Source organism: Hemitrygon akajei, chromosome 5, assembly GCF_048418815.1.
Source record: "Hemitrygon akajei chromosome 5, sHemAka1.3, whole genome shotgun sequence".
NCBI classification, from domain to species: Eukaryota; Metazoa; Chordata; class Chondrichthyes; order Myliobatiformes; family Dasyatidae; genus Hemitrygon; species Hemitrygon akajei.
Genome location: NC_133128.1, coordinates 177,644,483 through 177,668,239, shown reverse-complemented (window position 1 = coordinate 177,668,239; position 23,757 = coordinate 177,644,483). Strand labels below are relative to the sequence as shown.

Here is a 23,757-nt window from a genome sequence, read left to right as displayed (position 1 = left end):
ACTAGTAATGCTCTAAGAATGCTAAGATATTTTTTATTCTTTCATACTTGCCTTCAAATATTTGTACATTTGTATACCTGTGCACTTGTAATGCTACTGTGACACTGTAATTTCCTTTGGGATCAATAATGTATCAATCTACAGACATTTGTATAAGGAGAATGCTGTGATCAACTATGCTCGAGACTATAACCAGGTAAAAGGATGATTGCTTCCCTTTTTCACAGTCACATTGTATCATATTTATGACTTCGATCAGATTATTCAGCACTGCACCAGGAAGGAAAGCCAATTTGACAGATATGAATGTTCTGGCACACAGTTTAGGGAAAATACTATTTTCTTCACACACAAATATAAATGTGTCAATTGAAATTAAGATGTTCTGTTTTCGTTCCAAATCTATAAATGAACTCAGCTACTTTATGAAATATACTTCCATTCAGCAACTTTTTCCCCCTTTTTTCTTCAACACGTTTGCAGCTCTTACAATAGTAAGCAAAAGATTTTCCAAACATCATCCTGCTTATCAAACATTTTCATCAAACACGAACTCTTATGTCTAATTGTATTTTTTTCTTGTATAATTCATGTTTAATTTATATCTTTTCCTTGTGAATATTGTGTCTCTACTCCGTGCATGTGATGCTGTTGCAAGTAAGGTTTTTATTGCACCTGTGCATGCATGGACTTCTGCATATGACAATAAACTTAACTTTGATTTTGAGTTCATTATGAAATAACAACAATAATTATCTCACACTTTTGAAATATTTACTATATAACTGTAAAGTAATGAAGTAAACCATTTATAATTAGAATGGCTTACTAGAGAAATACACATTGTAATTTCCTTCTACCACAAGACTGACTTCTTTTGGATCCATGCTGCACATGTATTACACAATGCCTTCATTGGGAAACGCATGAGAATGCATTTTGGTAAAAGAAACAATGATGCGGACTATTACTACATAGGGAGAAGATTCAAACATTAAACGTGCAGAGGGACTTGGGAGTTATGCAAGACTCTCAAAAGGTTAATTTACAGGTTGAGTCTGTGGTAAAGAAGGCAAATGTAATGTTGGCAGTTATTTCAAGGGGAATAGAATATAAAAGCAAGGAGATAATGCTGAGGTTTTATTAGAAACTTGGCAGGCCACACTTGGAGTATTGCCAACAGTCTTTGGCCCCATATCTCAGAAATGATGTGCTGTCATTGGAGAGAGTCCAGAGGAGGTTCAGAAGGATGATCCCGTGAATGAAGGGGTTAATGTATGATGAGTGTTTGGCAGCTTTGGTCCTGTACTTACTGAATTTAGAACATGGGGAATCTCATTGAAACCTACCAAATGTTGAAAGGACTAGATACGGTGGATGTGGAGAGGATGTCTCTTATGGTGGGGGTATCCAGAACCAGAGAGCACAGCCTCAAATTTGAGGGGTGGCATTTAAGAACAGAGGAAAGGAGGAAATTTTTTTAAGCCCCAGAGTAGTGAATCTGTGGAATGCTCTGCCAAAAACTGTGATGGAGGCATAGTCCATGTATATATTTAAGGCAGAAGTTGATCATTTCCTGATCAGTCAGGGCATCAAAGGATATGGCAAAAAGGCAGATGTATAGGGTTGGGTGGGAACTGTGATCAACCATGATGGAATGGCAGAGCAGACTCAATGGGCTGAAAGGCCTAATTCTGTTCCTTTGTCTTATGCTCTTAACATGAGTGCTACCCAACACGCCTATTACAACTGCATAGACTTACCGCATGGCCATAACAGACTTAACTTCCAACAGTCTCGATCTCAAATCTCTTCCCCTTTAATCAACATGACTCCTTTTCCACAGCATCTCAGAAGTGCCAAAATTTTCTTCTTTTTACTCTCAGCAAATTCCCAGCTGCTGACATACTATTCTAACCTCCCAGCTATCAGGACTGTGCCTAAGACCATAAGACATAGGAGCAGAAATAGGGCATTCACCCTCCCCCCCCCCCCATGAATATACTCTGCCATTCCATCATAGCTGATTTATTACCTCTCTCAATACCATCCTCTTTCCTTCTCCTCATAACCTTTGACTCCCTGGTTAATGAAGAACATATCAACCTCTGCCTTAAATATACCCAATGACTTGGCCTCCACAGCTGCCTGTGGCAATTAGTCACACAAAGTCACCACTCTCTGGCTGAAGAAACTTTTCCTATCTCTGTTCTAAATGAATGTCCCTCAGTTCTAAGTCTCCCCCACTATAGGAAACATCCTCTCCACATCCACTTCATCCAGACCTTTCAATATTCGATAAGTTGCAATAAGATCCTCTCCCCTTGTTCTTCTAAACTCCAACGAGTACAGACCCAGAGCTATCAAATGCTCCTGACAGGTTAATCTTTTCATTCATGGGCTCATTCTAGTGAACCTCCTCTGATCCTCTCCAATGCCAGCACATCTTTTCTTAGCTTTGTCATCCAAAACTGCTCACAATACTCCAAGGGCAATCTGACTAATGCCCTATAAAGCCCCTGTATTGCATCCTTGCTTTTGTATTCTAGTCCTCTCGAAATGAATGCTAACATTGCATTTGACTTGATAATCACTGACTCAGCCTGCAAGTTAACTTTTAGGGAATCCTGCACGAGGACTCCCAAGACCTTCTGCACTGCTGAATTTTCTCCTCATTTAAAATGCTAGAGGAACTCAGCAGGCCATGCAGCATCTATGGAAATGAATAAATAGTCAATGTTTTGGGCTGAGACCCTATAACAGGACCTGATTTTCTCATGTTTGTGGTGCTACGCCTTTATTCTTTCCAGAAAAATGCATGACGATACACTTCCCTACACTACATTCCATCTGCCACCTCTTGGCACATTCCCCCAATCTACCCAAGTCCTTTTGCAGACACCCTGCCCCTCCACCTATTTCCATATCATCTGCAAACCTAGCCAAATGTCATCGATTCCTTCATCTAAATCACTGACATTCAACTTGAAAAGAAGTGGTCCCAACACCAACCCCTGCAGAACATCACTAGTCACCAGCAGCCAACCAGAAAAGGCTCCTACTTTTATTCTCAAACTTTGCTTCCTGTCTGTCAGCCAATATTCTAGCATCTTTCATGTAATACCAAGGGCTCTTATTTTGTTAAACACCCTCTTGTCAAAGGCCTTCTGATAATCCAAATAAACAACATGCATTGACCCTTCTTTTTCCATGCGGCCTGTTACTTCTTCAAGGTATTCTGACAGTTTTTCATGTAAGGTTTCCCCACAAGGAAGCAATATTGACTTTGGCCTACTTTATCATGTGCCTCTAAATACCCCAAAACCTCATCTTTATTATTAGACTCCAACATCTTTCCAACCACTGAAGTCGGGCTATAGGCATCCGTTGGTCTCGTGAGACCATGGATTTGCGCCTTGGAAGGTTTCCAGGGTGCAGGCCTGGGCAGGGTTGTATGGGAGACCTGCAGTTGCCCATGCTGCAAGCCTTTCCCTCTCCACACCACCAATGTTGTCCAAGGGAAGGGCACTAGGACACCAAGCAGCTTGGCACCAGTATCATCGCAAAGCATTGTGTTGTTAAGTGCCTTGCTCAAGGACACAACGCGTTGCCTCAGCTGAGGCTCGAACCAGTGACCTTCAGATCACTAGACCTGATGCCTTATCCACTAGGCCACGCGCCAACATGAAGTCGGGCTAACTGGCCAATAATTTCCTTTCTTCTGCCTCCCACACTTCTTGAAGAGTGGAGTGACATTTGCAATTTTCCAGTCCTCAGGAACCATTCCAGAAACTGGTGACTCTTGAATGATCATTACTAATGCCTCCACAATCTCTTCAGCTACCTGTTTTGGAACCCTGGAGTGTAGTCCACCTGGTCCAGGTGACTTGTGTAATTTCAGTCTTTTCAGCTTCCCATGCACCTTCTCCTTAGTAAGAGAATGACACTTCTGCCCAGACAATCTTGCATTTCTGGCATTCTGCTAGCGTCTTCCACTCTGAAGTCTGACACAAAATAAGTTCCTTAAGTTCCTCCACCATTTCTTTGTCCCCCATTACTACCTCTCCAGAGTCATTTCCTAGTGGTCCAGTATCGACTCTCATCTCTTTTTACATATCTGAAAAACGTTTTGCGCCCTCTTTTATATTATTGGCTAGCTTACGTTCATATTTCATCTTTTCTCTTTTTATGGCTTTTTTTTAAGTTGCCTTCTGTTTGTTTTCAAAAGCTTCCCAATCCTTTACCTTCCCACTTATTTTTGCTATATGCTTTTACACTGTGTTTGACTTCCCTTGTCAGCCACAGTTATCTCAGCCTCCCTTTAGAATAACGTCTTCATCTTTGGGATGCATCTTTCCTGCATCTTCCAAATTTCCTCCATAAATACCAACCATTGCTGTTCTGCCACGCTAGTGTCCCCTTTCAATCAACTTTAGCCAGCTCCTCTTTCAATACCTCTATAATTCCCTTTACTCCACTGTAACACTGATACAACTGTCTTTATATTCTCCATCTGAAACTGCAGGATGGATTTTATCATGTTACAGTCAGTGCACCCTAAAGTTTCCTTTACCTCGAGTTTCATAATCAAGTCTGGGTCATCACATAACATGTAATCCAAAATTGCCATTACCATAATGGGCTTAACCGCAAGCGATTCTAAAAAGCTTTCTCATAGGCATTCCTCAAATTCTCTCTCTTGGGATCCAGCACCAATCAGATTTTCCTAATCTACCAGCGTATTGAAATCCCCCATGGTTATCACAACTTTGCCCTTCTTACATGCTTTTTCCATCAGTTGATTATTTAAGGTGTTATAGCCAGGGGTGGTAACGGGGACAAGCTCCCACTACCTAATAAATGCTCCCAATGGTGTGTGCCTCAAATACCCACTTCATCTAGTTCTATACCAAATGCTCCCTCCTCAGCCCCATCACTCCAGTTCACAACCCCCTGCCAAATTAGTTTAAACCCTCCCCAACTGCTCTAGCAAAGCTGCATGCAAGGATATCAGTCCCTTTGGGTTCAAATGTAACCAGTTGTTTTTCTATAGATCATACCTTCTCCAGAAGAGTCCCCAATGATCCAAAAATCTGAAACCTTGCCCCTTGCACCAATTTCTCAACCCCATATTCATCTGCCAAATCAGCCTATTCTTATCACCATAGTCATGTGATACAAGAAGCAACCCAGAGATTACTACCCTGGAGATCAGGAATTTCAGCTTACTTCCCAGCTCCCTATATACTCTCTTCAAAAACTCCTCCCATTTCCCACCTATGCAGTTGGTACCAACCATGTACCATGACATCCTGCTGTTGGCCCTCTACCTTTAGAGTGCTGTGGACCTGATCTGAGACATCCCTGACCCTGGCATCTGAGGCGCAACATTGTGTCCACAGATTCTGCTTTCTGCGCCTCGGTTTATGGAATCCTCAATCACTACTGCAGTCCTCTTCTCCCCCCCCCCCCCCCCACCCACTTCCCTTCTGAGCCACAGAGCCAGGCTCAGTGCCAGAGACAAGGTCACAGTGGCTTTCCCTAGATGGGGCGCTTCCCCCCCCCAATAATATCCAAAGCAGTATACTTATTATTGACGGAACAGCCACAGGGGTACTCTGCACCAGCTACCTATTCCCTTTCCCTTTCTTGACAGTCACCCCAGTAGCTGCCCCTTGCAACCTAGGGGTGACTACCTCCCTGTAGCTCTGATAACTGGTAATTGTTATTGAAACATAGTAGAACCTCTCTCCGTGGACCTTACAGAACATAGTTTAGGTCTCAGAGTCGAAGTTCAGACAGGCTGCTCAAAAGATTTATGCAAATATGACCAGGGCTGAAGGACTTCAGTTATTCATCGAACTAAGGAAGCAGCGGTCATTCCCCTTACATCGGCGCAAGTGTAAATCAATAATATATTTCATAATCTTGAAGAGTTTTGATAGAGTAAGTGAAAAGGACTGTTCCTCAGGTAGAGGAATCGATATCCTACAGTCAAAGATCTAAGGTGCCCAGCAGAAGAATCGGAATGAAATGAATTTATGAGTTCAAGGTCTAAAATACTCTGCTTGACAAAGTGCTGGAAGCAGATTTAATAATAACTTTTAAATCTGGGTAATATATGTGTAACTAAAATCTAATTTCCTGAGGGGATAAACAAGCGGTATAAATAATTGGATAACTCTACCAAACAGGAGCAAGTATTTTGTTCTATGCTCAAGTATTATAGCTGCATCACAGAACAAACCTCAGCCTATTGCTTTATTGAGTCTTGTTCTATACTACCATTAAGATATAAAGACCTATAGTTCAAATCTCTTTATATAAATATACTTTGCAGATCAGCTGCTTCACTATCTATCAGTTTCTGCCAATGCTTGGTTCCAACTTCACAAATACCAACATGTCCATCTTCCACCAGCACGGTTTCTTCCAGAATCCCCCCTCGCTTCCTCTTCACCCCACTTCAATGTCCATTCCCATTCCAACACCCCATTTTACTAGTTTAAAGGTTTAATTTTTTGACGGTCAAGAGATACTTGGCTGTTAGTGACAGGGATATGTCCAATCACTCGCCACTTTAAATCTGCCTGGAAATCCCCAGCAGAAAAATAGCTTCAAAATTTGCTTTTTAACCCAGCCCACATACTCGATCGGTGCTTTAAACCATGGCAAAGATAATACAATAAAAGAAAATCCAGAAGAGAAGAATAACTAAATGATGGGAAATATAAAGCCTATATGCCAATAATCACAATATATTGTTACACTGGAACTGAGTAAACCAGGTTGTATCTGGTGCACATTAGAGAAAGGGATAAGGGTAGGGTGAAGGACAGATACAACCAGCTTCTGAAGGGATAAAGGAACCAGTGGGTGTTGGCATGTATTTAGTTCGATTCATCACTTTCCTTATTTACCAGATTCCAGAATCTGCAGCCCTTTGCTGTCTCCCTGATCTCATTCCAGCTTTTATCTCTTTCCCCACCCTCTGCTCCCCAACCCCCTTCTCTTCTGATTTCACATATTGCCTGCCAGCCCTGCCCCATCTGCCTCAGCCCTTTATACAGGTTATCGCTCCACTACACTCTCAGCCTAGACGCAGGGTCTTGACCTGAAACCCTCTGCCTCCACAGATGCCGTCTGACCCGAGTTCCTCCCGCATGTTGATTATTTAGCTCCAGATTCCCACATCTTTAGTCTATTGTGTTTTCACTTATACAGTAGTTATCATGGTAAAATGGCACAGGATATTGTAAAGCTTTGTTCAGACAAAATCTCACAGCAAGCCATGTTAGGAGGTATTAAATCAGGCTAGCAAAAATTTGTGCTGAAGTTCCACCAGGCACCACCCAAATGGCTGCAGTGTATACTATTTTCAAAATTCTATCAATTATTCTACTAGTCTATTATAGCAACATATCCATGTGCATACCTTGAAAGATTAGGCCTTCAGGTACACGACAAAACCAACCCTTGAACATTTCCTTCCAAGTCGCACACCATTCCTGGCTTGGAGACATATCACTGTTCCTTCATTGCTGTTTTGTCTAAATCCTAGAATTGTCTCCTCAGAATTGTATTACTACCTTCTCTTGCAGGTAATAACTTGCTGAAGGCATTTGGAAATGGGCAATAAATGTTGGCTATGCCGACAAAGGTTAGATTTTAGAAATCAATGAGAAAAAAAATAGCAGTTTTCTGTAACCTGTAATTTTACTTTCATCACTTACCTTTCATATCTCTTATTTATTCAAAGGATTTGAGCATTGCTAGAAAGACCAACATTTATTGGTGAACACTACATGCCCTGAAAATGTACAGTAACTGCAGCAGGTTCTGAGATATACACAAAATTGTTAGGTAACTGAATTGTTTTGATTCCTTATTGCACAAGCCAAGGTTCTCAGAGTCAATTACTTCCAACCACACATCAAGTGCCGTTATCTCTGTGGAGTTCTTCCCTGCTTGGCAAATCCATTGATACATGAGGAATCTGGGACTCAGGTTGAAAGGTTGGAACAGATTGTGTCAAGCTGCTTGCTTAAGATTCCTGGAAGGAGCCAAGCTTCTTAAAAGTTATTGACACATCCACCAACTTAGGAGTAATCTGTCCCTTTCTTGACTTCTATCCAGCAGATGGTACAGAGGTTAGTGGATAGTGAGGACATTATTTCAGACCTTCTCTTGCAGCAACAATAGTGAACTGTGTATGTCAATAGTGGAGGACTCTGCGGCGGTAATGCTACCAACTGGCAAAGGCAGCTGGTTAGAAACTGTCTTGTTATTAAAGATATGTATGCGTGCGGCACAAATACTAATTGCCACATCAGCCAAGGTTTGGATGTTATTCAGATAGTGCATTACATGTGAACAGAATGTATTATTATAAAAGGAACTGAACTCTGTGTACAATCACCTGTGAGCATCACCAATTCTTGCACAGATGGCAGAAAGAGCTTTAGAGATGAAGAGGAATGTCTTTTCCCACAGGATTATAAAGCTTTGGAATTGTCTACTCTGGAGAGGTCCACAGAACCGTGAACGCTGAATCACTGAATACATTCAAACGAGGATGGTGTTTTTGGTTGAATCTGGAGCGAATGGGAAGAGGAAAATGAGGGACCAAAATCAGATCAGTCATCACACTGAAAGACTGGGCAGGATTGAGGGACCATATGCCCTACAGCTGTTGCTAATTTCTATGCTTTTAATTCCTTATTGCACAAGCCAAGGTTCTCAGAGTCAATTACTTCCAACCACACATCAAGTGCCATTATTTCTGTGGAGTTCTTCCCTGCTTGGCAAATCCATTGATACGTGAGGAATCTGGGACTCAGGTTGAAAGGTTGGAACAGATTGTGTCAAGCTGCTTGCTTAAGATGCATGCCATACCTCTCTCAATTACAGCAGGAACCACAGATGTTGAGTAGGGTTGGCAGAACGCTATGTGCCTTTGCTGTAACTTAGCCAGTACCTAAGTTAATGCTAAGTCATCTGTCTGATTATATTATTGCTTTGTGTAGCAGTCTGATACAACTGATTACAGCAGGCTTGGAAGCTAATCTATTGCATTTTTCTACCTATTCTAGTAATAGTAAGCTACAATTACTAGCTAAGTACAAAAATGGTAAAAATAAAATTCTAATGTTGCTAATGTAGCATAGTCGTTAGCACAACACTTTAGCATAGCAGGGTCTGGGTTCATTTACCACCACTGTGTGTAAGGAGTATGTACATTCTCCCCAAGATCGTGTAGATTTCCTCCAGGTGCTCAGGTTTCTTCCCACAGTCCAAAGATGTAGCCGTCGGTAGGTTAATTGGCTCGTGATTAAGCTATGGTTAACTGCGCAGCATGGAAGACTGGAAGGTGAGGGGAAGGAGGAAGGGAGGAGAGGGAGGGTAGGAGGGCAGGTAGAAGGGAGGATAGGAGGGGTGGAAGGAGAGTAAGAGGAGGAGGGTAGGAGGGAGGGAGGGTTGGAGGGAGGCAGGTGTGGATGAATAGAATGTAAGTACTTTTTAATCTTTCCATCTAGAATTTCCCTCAATTTTCATCATTCCACTTATGTGTGCCTAGAAAATCAAAAAGAATGAATTCATTCTTTTATCAGCCTGTGCTGATTATGATCCCAGAGGTGAAGATGTCCCTCCTTAAAGGACATCAGTGAATGAGGCAGGGCTTGATGATGTGCAGTAATTGCATGGTCATCCTATTATAGCGATAATAAACCTGATTTCCATACCATTGAAGACAGAGTTAATATGCTGATTTTAACCTCTACATCTCAAAAGATTACTTGCCTAGCCCTTTAGGAAAATAATCTAGATATTATCAGGTTATTATCAATATCAACAATTCTGTTAATTTAGAGCCTCTCCTTAAAAAGAGAAACAGAAGGTTTCTTAATATGCAACAAATTTTACTGCATGGTAGAGCCTTCTGGGTCAATGTCTTCAATGAACATTTTAAATATCTGATTCTCCCAGCTCCATGGGTAGAATTATGAATTCATTCTTTTAAAAGACTGTACTGATTATGATCCATATTTATTATTAAAAGCATTTACATTGATGCTTAGAGCCTTATTAGATTTTTGGTTTATCCATAGCCAGCCAACCTTTCAGCTCTAGGTATTACAATAACTGTACAAACTGACTCAATATTTTTGCAATTGTAAGGATGTAGTGTGATCTATCACGTTTTCCCAGAATCTAAGAGGAAGAAAATTGAGCACAAATAGATAAAAACAAAGATTGCCATTTAGTTGTATAAAAGCACCTTCAACACATTTTTAGAACCTTGCCAGACCTTCCCTCAATCTTTGTAATATTTTTATCTCTACCTCCTCAAAGCATCAATACAATTTTCATGCTTTCTTTTGTTTGCCGTTAATCAACTTCAGAAACTGGAGTGGAGGCAAAAGATTAACACTGAGGTATCCAGTGTTCACTGCAGCAGTTAACAATTTATCAATATCCAATACACAGGGCTGTATTATGCTGAGTGTAGCCACATTGAACCTGGGCACTGCATTGAGTTCAGGGCACTTTTGAACAACATGACCTGTGAGAATTGATGCATTTTGCACATATACTTTTATGCCAGCGATACCTTGTACATCTCCTGTGACCATCATTAAAATAATAAGAAAATGAAAGTTGCTTATTCTTTATTACTATTTTGAATTACTTCAGTTAAATTTTTTTTAATTAATAATTTCTTAATTGTTTAATTTTTCAACTAATTCTCATGTGTCTGATCCATAGGTCCATCAAGACAGTCGGTCAGTGTCGGCTCAAGCTGTGATCCAAAGTCCTAGTCACCACCATGGCCCACACTATCTCATGGAATAGGTGTTGGAACAAAACTATTCCAAAAGGCTGATAAAACTCTGAAGTGAATGAGGCATGGGCCAGTTTCTACATGATCCAGCCCATTATAAATTTGTGTATTCAGTCAATGAATTTGACAAGTAAGTAAGGCTATCCCTTCCCTCTAGAGTGCTCTAAATGTTAGACGTCAACCTGCTTTATATCAACTTGTCTTCTAAAAGCATGAATTTTTCAAAAAGCCCATTTGAGCTCTTATTTATTGTCCATTTATTATTAAAATAATCATTTAAATAATGTGACTCAAATTATGACTGAAAGCATTACTGCTCAGAAACTTCACCCACAGACAACAAACAACACATTAAATCATTTTTCTGCATATTAGGGAAGTCATTTCCAGATCACTTAGCACCTACCAGAAACTGGCCTGGGGCTACTTCCCATGAACATAAACGATATTTTCCAGTCAACATCAATTGGGCAGCTCATGTTTACTCCACTGTCCACAGAGTACAAGACAACAGGAGGAGGAATCGGCCAGTAACCTCACAAGCCTGCCCCGTCAATCAATATGATCACGGCAGATCTGTTCCGGGCCTCATCTGATTCATGCCAGTTCCTCATAGTCCTCAATCCCCTGATGTGTCAAAAACGTGCCCACTTCCTCTACAAATATTAAATATTAAAATATGACCAACTGTCTTTCGTTAACTTGAGTCCTGAATGTACTTGCTTATTTTTATTGTTTGCGCTATTTATTTTTTCCTCTCCGTTCATTGGACGTTTGACTGTCTTCTTTATTTGTAATGGGTTCTTTTGGGTTTCATTGCTTCATTGCTGCCTGTAAGGAGATGGGTCTCAAGGTTGTATAATGTATATATATATTGATAATAAGTGGACTTTGAACTTTGAAATCTTCTCTACATTCCAAGGATAGAGAATTCTAGAGATTCACCACCATATGCAGGATGCTCCAATGCAATTCAGTTTAATATTATTATTCTCTAGTCTTGCAATGAGGTCCTCTTGTTCAAGAATTTCCCATTAATGGAAATTTCTTCACATTAACTGTCAAACACAACCCCCATTAAAATCTAATATAGTTCAGTCAGATCACCCCTCATTCTTCTATATTTGAAATAAATACAAATCCTATTTCTTCAGTTCTTGTATAGGACATTATCTCATCCCAGAATTAGCCTAGTGAATCCCTTTTGGACTGACTCTAAAGTTAGCATATCTTTTCATAAAAAAACAGGTGCAAATTTGTGCACAGTTCTAAGGTGTATCCTCACCAATACCGTATAGAATTGCAACAATAATTCCTAATTTTAGATTCTAACATTATTGCAATCAAGGCCAATAATGGCATTTTGCCTTCCTAACCACTTGTTGCACCTGCTTGTTAATTTTTTTGTGAATTGTTTACAAGAATACTAAGATCCCTTTCAACCCACCTGCAACCTTTCTCCACCTAGATGACAGAATGCCTTTTGATTCCTTTAAAGAACTGCATGACCTCACTCTTCTTCCACACTAAGATGTCATAGTCATAGAAAAGTACAGCACAGATACAGGCCCTTTGGCCCATCTAGACTGTGCTGAACTATGCTGCATGGAGGTCGGTCACCAGTGGAGTGCTTCAGGGATCTGTTCTGGGACCTCTTCTCTTCATGATATTTATAAATGACCTGGATGAGGAAGTGGAGGAATGGGTTAGTAAATTTGCTGATGATACAAAGGATGGGGGTGTTGTGCATAGTGTGGAGGGTTGTCAGAAGTTACAGCAGAACATTAATAGGATGTAAAACAGGGCTGAGAAGTGGCAGATGGAGTTCAACCCAGATAAGTTTGAGGTGGTTCATTCTGGTAGGTCAAATATGATGGTAGAATATAGTATTAATGGTAAGACTCTTGGCAGTGTGGAGGGTCGGTGGGATCTTGGGGTCCGAGTCCATAGGACACTCAAAGCTGCTGCGCAGGTTGACTCTGTGGTTAAGAAAGCATACAGTGCATTGGCCTTCATCAATCGTGGAATTAAGTTTAGGAGCCGAGAGGTAATGTTGCAGCTATACGGGACCCTGGTCAGACCCCACTTGGAGTACTGTGCTCAGTTCTGGTCACTTCACTACAGGAAGGACGTGGATACTATAGCGAGTGCAGAGGAGATTTACAAGGATGTTACCTGGATTGAGGGGCACACCTTATGAGAATAGGTGGAGTGAACTCGGCCTTTTCTCCTTGGAGGGACGGACGATGAGAGGTGACCTGATAGAGGTGTATAAGATGATGAGAGGCATTGATCATGTGGATAGTCAGAGGCTTTTTAAAGGGCTAACACAAGAGGGCATAGTTTTAAGGTACTTGGAGGTAGGTACAGAGGAGGTGTCAGGGGTAAGTTTTTTTTACGCAGAGAGTGGTGAGTGCGTGGAATGGGCTGCCGGCAACGGTGGTGGAGGCGGATACAATAGGGTCTTTTATGAGACTCCTGGATAGGTACATGGAGCTTAGAAAAATAGAGGGCTATAGGTAACCCTAGGTAATTTTTAAGGGAAGAACATGTTCAGCACAGCTCTGTAGGCTGAAGGGCCTGTATTGTGCGGTAGGTTTTCTATGTTTCTATATTAATTGTGATGAAAATCTTTAGAAAAATGACAACAATCTAGAAACCATCAAGAAGCTGTTACTGTGAGAAAACAATGGTTTCAAAGATTTATACATTTCTAAGATTCTTTCATGCTTTTTTTTCCAGACAGTACTTCTAATGTTCTAAAATGGTACAGGTCCCAAGTTATTGACTAGATAGGGATTTAAATATTTAAATATATTTCATTATAACATACTTATGTATGCATTTTCACCAAATAACTTTCACTTTTTAGATAACTGTGGTCAACTGGAGCAACCATGGAAATCAGAATACTTGTGGTTAGCCTTGAGTGTTATTACAATGTCATGCATGGCTGTTCCTTATTTTATGAACTGTCCTTTCTTAAACAACCCCCTTCCTGAAGTCAATAGTCAGCTCTTTTGTTTTATTGACCTTTCTATCATCTTTATGTATTCTGACTCATTACTATTTGAGAAACAGCCCTCAATGGTGCATCATCTGCAAAGATGGAAGGAGAGTCACAGCAGAATACTGCCACACAGTCACCAGTGTACAGGAAGTAGAGATGGGCAACTAATGCCACAGCCTTGTGAGAATTCTTAAGGATGAGCTTATGGAGTACTTGGTGACACAGGACAAGATAAGACAAAGTCAGCATGGATTCCTTAAGGGAAAATCTTGCCTGATGAACCTATTGGAATTCTTTGAGGAGATTACAAGTAGGATAGGTAAAGGGGATGCAGTGGATGTTGTAAATTTGGACTTTAACTAGCTGCCGCACGAGGCTGCTTACCAAGTTAAGAGCCCATGGTATTACAGGAAAGTTATTGGCACGGTTAGAGCTTTGGCTGAATGGTAGGATGCAGCAAGTGGGAATAAAAGGATTCTTTTCTGGTTGGCTGTCAGTGACTAGTGGTGTTAGCGGGGGCGGTGTTGGGACAGCTTCTTTTACAGCTTTATATGAATGATCTAGATGATGGAATAGACGGCTTTGTTGTAGATGAATTGAAAATTGGTGGAGGGGCAGGTAGTGTTGAGGAAATAGGAAGGCTGCAAAAGGACTTAGACAAATTCAAGAATGGGCAAGAGAATTGGAAAATGCATGATCATGCACTTTGGTAGTAGAAATAAATGTGTAGACTATTTTCTAAATGGGGAGAAAATCCAAAAATCTGAGATGCAAAGGGACCTGGGAGTCCTTGGGCAGAACACCCTAAACCTTAACCTGCAGATTTAATCGGTGGTGAGAAAGGCAAATGCAATATTAACATTCATTTCAAGAGGTCTAGAATACAAGAGCAAGGATGTGAAGCTGAGGCTTTATAAGGCACTGGTGAGACCTCACCTTGAGCATTGTGAACAGTTTTGGGCTCCTCATCGAAGAAGAAACGTGCTGGCATTGGGGACACTTCAAAGGAGGTTCACAGGGATGATTCCAGGAATGAAAGGGTTATCATACGAGGAACGCTTGAATGCTCTGGATCTTTACTCGCTGGAATTTAGAAGGATGAGGGGGGATCTCATTGAATCCTTTCAAATGTTGAAAGGCCGAGACAGAGTTTATGTGGAAAGGCTGTTTCCCATGTGGAGGAGTCTAGGACAAGATGGCACAGCCTCAGGATAGAGAGGCATCCATTTAAAATAAAGATACAGATAAATTTCTTTAGCCAGAAGGTGGTGAATTGGTGAAATTTGTTCCCACAGGCAGCTGTGGATGTCAGGTCATTGGGTGTATTTAAGATAGAAATTGGTAGGCTCTTGATTGATTATGGGTCAAAGGTTACATGGAGAAGGCCGTGGAGGAGGGCTGAAGAGGGGACAAAAGATCAGCTGTGATTGAATGGCAGAGCAGACTCAATGCACCAAATAGCCGAATTCTGCTCCTATGTCTTATGGAATTAGTGCTAAAAAATAATCATGGAAGAGGTGTTACTGCTTATTCCTACTGCTTGCATTCTGTGTTCAGGAATTCACGGATCCAATCCAGTTGCATGGGAGGTGCTGAGTACCATGTCTATTGGATAAGCTTGCTTGGAATAACACGGATTGAAGGCTGAGCTGTAGTCAATAAACAATAGTCTAACTTAGGTGTCTCTACTGTCCAAAAGTGCTACATAGATAAGTGTAAGGCCAGGGAGATGATGTCCACCATAGATCTGTTTTGTTGGAAAGTGAACGCAGTGGTTTTAGTTTAGTTTCATTCTCCCAAAGAGTTCATAAAAGACATCAAACTCACCTGGGAGTGAAGCATCACAGCCATTCATGATGTTAAGTTCGCCTTTTAGAAAGTAGTGGCCTGCACACCTTGCCAGAGCTGATGGCATCCAATTCCATCTCTAATGTGAACCACAATTGTTTTTTTTTGCTCTTAAAACAGCCTTGCTTATGTCATACCCGGACTTCATATATAGTTCTGGATCACCAAACTTGAAATCTGCTGATCAAGCGCTCAGCAGGCTACTAATCTCTTGGTTCATCCATGGCTTTTGGTTTGTGTAAGTCTGGTATGTTCTTGAAGGCACACACTCATCCACACAGGTCTTGAAGAAGCTGGTGATAAAGGAGGTGTATTCATTCAGATTTGAAGATGAGTCGTTGAAAATTCTCCAATCCATTGACTCTAAGCAGTCCTGAAAAGCTCCTCCACTTCCCTTGACCATAACCTCTTAGTCTTCACCACTGTTGCTGTGGTCTTTAGTCTCTGCCTGGATGCCAGGAATAGCAGCACAGCTGGGTGATCGGCCTTTCCAATGTATGGATGCAAGATGCCATAGTTAGCATTCTTGATGGTGGCATAATAGTGGTCAAGTCTGTTGGCTCCTATGGTTCCACATAATGTTCCCTCTAAGGTGTGTGCCTTTGCGCGCAAACTTATCTTTTACTTCTAAGCGCACAAAGGAAGTTAAACCGCATACACAAGGTTGTTACCCTCCACCTCATCATCATGTTAAGTATATTTCACAATCATATACAATCAAATCTCCTTTTCCAGCTTCTGATGCAGACAGTGCTGACAACATGGAGCTTGCGATGATTTGTCTGCAGATTTTAGAACTGGCTTATGTTTTTATTGAAGAAATTATTGATTCACTATGTTGAATACCAAAGAAGCAAAGAACATGAAGTGCAAAAGAACTGCTAGCTCACTTAAAGTGGAATGGCTTAATGAAACAGTAGAAACTGCTCCACTGAGAGCTCATGAAGTCAACATGCAGCTACGAGAAATATTTATGTACAATCCAGAAACTGGTGTTACCTGTGTGTATTGTCACGATGCAAAAGTTGCTGGAGAATTTGCAAGTGAGAAGAAGTGGAATGATATTTGGAAATGTAACTTTTTAAAGCATCATTTTGCAAGCAAATCATATATAGATGCTGCACAAATGCTACAGGCCTTCCTTACCTGCTGCAGGCCTGCTATGTATGATTTTTGAGGGTGCACACGTTCAAGAGCAAAAACAGTCAAACGCAGAGGAGATCAAAGTTCTTACTGACAATATTTTTCTAGCTGTTAAAATGAATACCTCAATATATAAAATTCAGTTCAAGTACGTTGTTGTCACTGGGCAAAATAATTGCACTGTACAAGATTCTTGCGCACACTATTTATTACAAATTAGATGGAACATTGGTCCCACAGGTGATATGTTGATGGTAATTGTTCAGGGTAGATAAGATCCTCAGATTAAAACAAGAAAAGGTTCAAAATGTCGGCAAATACCTCCACCAGTGGTTCTGCACAGGATCTAATAACACAGCAATGGACACTATCTGGGCAGATGTTTTCCATGGGTTCACTCTCCAAAAGACTGATCCAGACTGGTGACTGTGGGTTCAGGTGTATTGGAGGCTGTTTGTGTGGTGGTGCTGTTCCAAACCCCGTCTGTTGAAAGCGCGCAGAGAACGCAGTTAGCTCATCGGAAGGAATGCACAATTGTCAGCGATGCTGCCCAGTATTTAATTTGCTCCTCTCTTACAGCAGGTAGGCCCTGCCACAACTAAGCACTAGTCTTAGACTCTATTTTGGACTGGTATGGCCTTGACAGACCTGGTAGCTGAATATCCTGAAAAGCGAAACCCAATTTTTTGTACATCGGGGGTCACCTGATCTAGGAGCCATGTATTCTGTGTAATGTGTTTATTATGGTAACTAGTCACAGGAGTGGGGGTGTGTTAAAAGTGAAGGGAATAACTCATGTATTCTTCCTTACTTCATGGCATTTTGTAGCTTGGGACCACGGAGATCTTATCTTTGCAGACCTACAGGAATAACGTTCAATAGTGCTAACATGTTTGCTAATTGCTAATAAAAGATCGAAATAGGGAATTCGACTCTTTATAAGAATCATTGGAGCTGTGGGAACGTCATGCAGGCAAAACAACTCTGTGGGGTTGTAGGCTGGCACAAGTTGTTTTGTTTTGATATTGGATCAATTTTTGCCACTACACCCGAGTTGAACGCCGTAGTCCCAGACTCCAGCAGGCAGTGGATTTCTCAGTTTATCCATGGGAACATGATTGCCCTCTTCAGTACACATTCCAACACACTTACTTATAAAGTTTGTGACAGTGGTGACATACTTATCTAGGCATGCACCTGAGTCTTAGAACATGGAGCATTTCACCGACTCAACTATTTCACCAGGCTGACTGCACGACTTTCTGAACGGGGCCCTGACTTTTCTGTGTTGGCAGGAGGTGGGTCAGTATGTTGGGTTTTTTTTTTTTTTTTTACGGCTGTACAGCAATGGTCAAGGATGTTTGAACCCCTGGTGTGACAGGAGACATGCTATGGTACTATTTTGGTAATATACCCTTGAAGTTGGCCTCGTTAACATCACCAACAATGGTGAAGGGAGCCTCGGGGTATCCCATTTCAAGTTCATTGAGTTCAGGCTACACATCTATCCGTTGTGAATTGTAGACCGCCATCAGGGTAACTTAAGTGAACTCCCATGAAAGGTATTAGAGGCAACCATCAGATATTCCAAGCTGCGGGAGCAGGAACTCACCAGGACTATCTCATCTGAGCATCACGAGGTGTTGATCAGGAAGCAGACCCTTTCATATTGGACTTTTCCTGAGGATGCAGTACGGTTCATCTAATGAACTGTATGGTGCAGTCAGATGTAACAGGTGTAAGCTTTGTTTCAGTGAGTCAGAGCATACATCAGCCCAACAGAACAACTGACACAATGCTACGGAGGGGATTAAGCAGTCAACATTTTGGGCCAAGAGCCTTCATCAGGACTGGAAAGGAAGGAGGAAGAAGCCAGAATCCGAAGATAGTGGGGAAGGAAAAGTGTGCCAGCTAGCAGGTGATTGGTGAAACCTTGTGAGTGGGAAGCTGGGTGGTTGAAGTGAGAAGCTGGGAGATGATAGGTGGAAGAGATAAAGGTCTGAAGAAGAGGGGGTCTGACTGGACAGAGGAGTGGATCATGGGAGAAAAGGAAGGAGGAGGTGCACCAGAGGTGTTGAGCAGATGAGGAGAAGAGAAAGGGTAAGAGAGAAACTAGAATGGCGAATGGAAGAAGAAAGAAAGGGAAGAGGGAGAAATTATCCTATGTTAAAGAAATCAATGTTCATGCCATCAGGTTGATGGCTACCCAGATGGAATATGAGGTTTTGCTCCTCCAACCTCAGAGTTGCTTCATCATGGAAGTAGAAGAGGCCAGGTATCAACATGTCAGAATGTCAATAGGAAGCAGAATTTAAATGGGTGGCCACTGGAAAATTCTACCCTTCGTGAAGCTGCTCATTGAGGCAGTCCCCAATCTTTGTTGGGTCTCACCACTGTAGAGCAGGCCGCACAGGAGCACCATGTACAGCAGGTGAAGAGTTGCCTCACCTCAAAGGACTGTTCGGGGCCCTGAACACTGGTGAGAGAGGAGGGGAAGACGCAGGTATCACATTCCTCCAGCTTTCAGGTCTCTTCTGATAGCCATTTACATTTCTATCAACGTTTTGCAATGCTGCTTCTCGTCCTACAGAAAACTTAACTACCCTGAAAACAAAACCGGAGCTGCTTATTTTCATTTTGCCAGGTTTCTAATATCACATATATTAAGTACCATGATGGTTTGATGGTATTTTCCATCTGCATTGGCAGGTGAATTACACAAATATACCCTGTACTATAATGTTTGCCCATCTGCCACTCTTTCATTCATTCTAAACACCAAAGTTCATTTGATTCACACAAATGATCTTCCTGAATTCAGTGTCTTACTCCTGATCAAGCTCCCACTTACACAACTTTGACAAATGTAAATGAGGTGCAAATGTTGAGAAAAATACATCAGAGAGTGGTCATGACTGACTTACTTAACTGGAGAAAGCACGGCTTTCAGGCAACAGTGGGTATTATCAAGTTTTTGGAGGATAATTATTAATAGTCTCTTTTGTGGCAATGTTATCTCACTTCCAGAAACAATGCAGCAGTATTAAAGCTTCATCAAGATAATAGGTTTCTTCATTATTTGAAGTGCCAGTTACAGCACACTTATAGCTCAGCAAATGCCACCTGTCAGATCTTTTCAATACCAGAACGACAGAAGATTTTATTCCCTTTCCATCCAGCTGATGAATGACTAAGGGCGGTGAATCACGCAGGTCAAAGCCCAGTTTCCTGTCACAATGCTTTCATTCTGCTATTTTCCTCCTGCACAAACCCAATTGCCAACTGTGTAAAGGGCAGCCAGTGACAACATGGAGACACAATACTTATTAATATTCATATATGTAAAATTATGCATTATATTAATGCAAACATCTGAAATAACATGGACAGTTCACTCACCCTAAATGACATCTCCAGATTCTCTCCACCCCATATATCCATTCCCGCATCATAAGTTCCAATTTCTTCAAAGTAGTTCCTGTCTATTGCAAACAAGCCTCCTGCCATGGTTGGTGTCCTAATGGAAAGATAAGGAGTCATATTTAATTCCAATACAGACAACAGCAATTCATGGTGAATATATAAGACTTATGATCAAAGTAATTGTGAGTCACTTAATATTAATAATTTAAACTTCTGAAGGTTTTTTTTACATTTTTTAAGTTTACTAATGCTTAGAAATCCAACTTTACAGCAAGAATTTTCTACTTCCTGAACTGGAAATATTGGTTGAATGTGTGTGTCTGGTACAGAGAGTGAGCAGTTTGAGGATTATTAGCATATACGTTTCAGTTTCTTACTTATTTCACTGGTATTGAAATACTTATTTAAATCATATCTATTTTCCATAATCTTAAAAATAAATACTACATATCATAAATAAAATATGTAACTGCTTAAACTTATTTCAGAGTGGGGATGGGAGACTGGTGGACCTAATGTACTAAAAAATCACAGTGACACTGATTAGAAGTTTGTAAGAAGCCTGCAACACATTGCCATGATTCACCGGCTTCCATCTTGAAAGAGCGAGAATACTTATGCTAACCCCCCTCCCCACCCCCACAAGGAACAAGCAAAATATTCTATCTAAATAAGCAAGGCCTTTAAACAATGTATTTCAGGTACTTTTTTTGATTTGTATATTCTCCAAGTAGAAGCATAGCAGATAAGATTCTCATATCATTTGCAACAAACACAAATTGCTGAAGGAACTCTGCAGATCAAGCAGCTTCTACGGAAATCAAGAACCAGTGACACTTCAGGCTGAGACCCTCCTTCAGGACTGGAAAGGAAGGGGGGAGATGCCAGAAAGGATTTGGATTTCCAACATCCTGGTTTGTTGGAACAGACGACTGATAAAGAGGTTTAGTTGCAGACAAAATTGATCTGCACGTTCTAGTGTGATCCTTGAAATTTATTTCAGCTTAGAAAGTGCAATGGAGAAGTATATATGTTTCTACAAATCAAATAATGAAATATTCACCTGTTTAAAAAAAAATCACATCAGGTGACATTAAATTCCAGGGAAATCTCAATTAAAACTCCCATGATTATTTCTACTGTATGAAGAACTTCACATATGAAAAGTTTTCACCTACACTCTCCATTTTGAGATATTGGAAGTGAGATCCTGTTTGGAGGATTTGGCATCAAGATTGGTTAGTGTCTATCCTCCAAAGAAGGAGATGCCTTTTGATCAGCAAGTGATTTCTGGCTTAAAATTAATTGGAATTATAAAACTTGTACAGGGAGTAGAAAACAGTGTCTGTTATGCAGCCAGCGGAGTTAAAATCTAAGGACCATTGCCACAATTGCAACTGATACTAGCCAATGTCTTCCATCTAAATGGAAAGAATTTTCCAAATGATCACTGGTAGTACCCTCCCTATTCCCATCAAAAAATTTTGTAGAAAGTTGATAAATGTAAAACAAGTCTTCCACTGTGATCTCATGAATGTTCCGCCCACTTGGAAGCATCATCGGTGACTTATTATAAGAACTCTCCAAGACCCAGAAGCTCACAAGAAGTAAAACTTTCAGCCATACACTTGATAATACGGAGAGGCAGGAAAGGTATATCATTATACATTTGGCACACGCTGAATACAATCCCAACATCACTTGTCTGCATCAGGTTTAGTTTGATGAAAACAATGCAAGAATTCAAGGGCAGCTTGAAACAACTTTACTGTATATGGAAAGGTGACCATATGAGCCAAAGTTAAAGTAGTTAAACAAGTTCTGAGACAATGGTTATTCTTGCATAGTCATTATCATTAGTCTTGAATTCTGGAGGCCTGAATTATTGATCTAAAAGTAGATGTTCCAATGGAATCAATGGACCAAATACATGGAATACAACCTGACACACTTTCAGCAATGGCAACCAAATACCAATCTTCTAGTTGTGGGATTCATCTTGATAGTGCATCAGCTAAAAAGATCAAATCAGAGGAAGTGCATAAGACATTAAATTGGAAGGAAATTTATCAGAAAGCATGATAAATAACTTCCAACTAAAGGGAATCTAGCCATCTGTAATGGTGGTGGGATTCAATAGCACAACTGTTACAGATATCCACAACAGCAACATTGCGCAAATACACAAGTACAATGGCTGCTAGAGCAGGTCAGACGCCGTATAACTTCAAACAAGTAACTCACCTCAGTGCTTCCCGTGGTACGAGAAGGCACAAGTCAGAAATGTGATAGAATACTCTTCACTTGCCTGCAGGAGTGTGTCTACAAATCTCAAGGATCAAGGCAGCTAATAGCCCACTTGTTTAAACAGCAGGTTTTTGCAAATAAAATGGCGTGAGACTTTTCATGTTTAAAGAAACCCACAACAACTCATTTACTGTACTGCAAACACTGAACACAAAGCGCAGTAACAGAAACTCACATAATTACATCTTCACGTCAGACCAGCCTCTTGAAGTGAACCCCAACTCAATATGATGGTTGTGACTTATGTCCGTTTTCACTGATTACATTACCCTACACAGGCTCATACCTGCCCCCCTCCCCGGAATTCACTAAAGGCTGCATTGTGAGTCCGTCCAGATCTCAGTCGAGTCGCCTGGCATGGGTCCTCGGTTCCATGGGTGGAGGGACAGCAGGTGCCTTTGGCTCATCCAGAGGCACGTGGACAGGCTCGTGGTCGTGTCATGACAGCAGGGGCACGGTAGTGGAATCCTCCAAAATCTTGGTGGGCCGGTTTATAGTGATCTACTGAAATACATTCAGGTTTATCCCTCTTATCTAAGATAAAAATCTTTTGTCTCCATTCCAAAATGTGGAACGGGACATCTTAAAAGGGGCCCAAGAGGATGTCGGTGTGCACCAAGGTGGAGGAAAACAAATGAACCGCCATGATGAGCGGTAGTGAATAGGTTTAAAGGAATTGAATCTACAAAGGAGGGTGGAGTGCCGCTGAGAGGCTGACCAGGTAGTCATGGCATCAGGAATAAAATCACCTGACAAGTCATAATGGCTGCCTGTATACCCACTCAGTCATGGACGAAAGAACATCTGTGGCCATCATCAATGCTAGAGGGATGACCTATGGCCACCTGATGGTACAGCCAGCCATGGTAAGGAGATGTATGAAACCACAGGGTGGGGGAGAAGACGACCGACCATGTCCACACTGACGTGGTTCACATTGACACGCTCAAACCGTCACTCAGACATCTCAAAAAGTGCAAACGGCGCATGAGCATGATGGGTAGATTTAGCCCACTGGCACTCCACACAGGCTGCACTCCAATCGCACACGTCCTTTCTAAAGCCGCTCCAGACAAACTATTACAACCAGTCTCTCTGAGTCCTTCCGGCCTGGATACAAGAGGCCATGTACGGAGTTAAAAACAGGTTGCATCCAGTTTGGGGGCATGATGGGCCGAGGGCA

The 23,757-nt window shown here is 41.3% G+C and overlaps 1 protein-coding gene across 3 annotated transcripts in view; it reads right to left on the bottom strand.

Moving 5' to 3' along the window:
* galnt13 (polypeptide N-acetylgalactosaminyltransferase 13) overlaps positions 1 to 23,757 on the bottom strand; it is a 376,169-nt gene that overhangs the window by 77,514 nt on the left and 274,898 nt on the right. For all 3 annotated transcript variants that reach the window (XM_073047335.1, XM_073047334.1, XM_073047333.1), the window contains exon 7: positions 20,244 to 20,361. In XM_073047335.1, the coding sequence (XP_072903436.1) occupies positions 20,244 to 20,361 (118 nt within the window). The remainder of the gene's footprint in view (positions 1 to 20,243; positions 20,362 to 23,757) is intronic.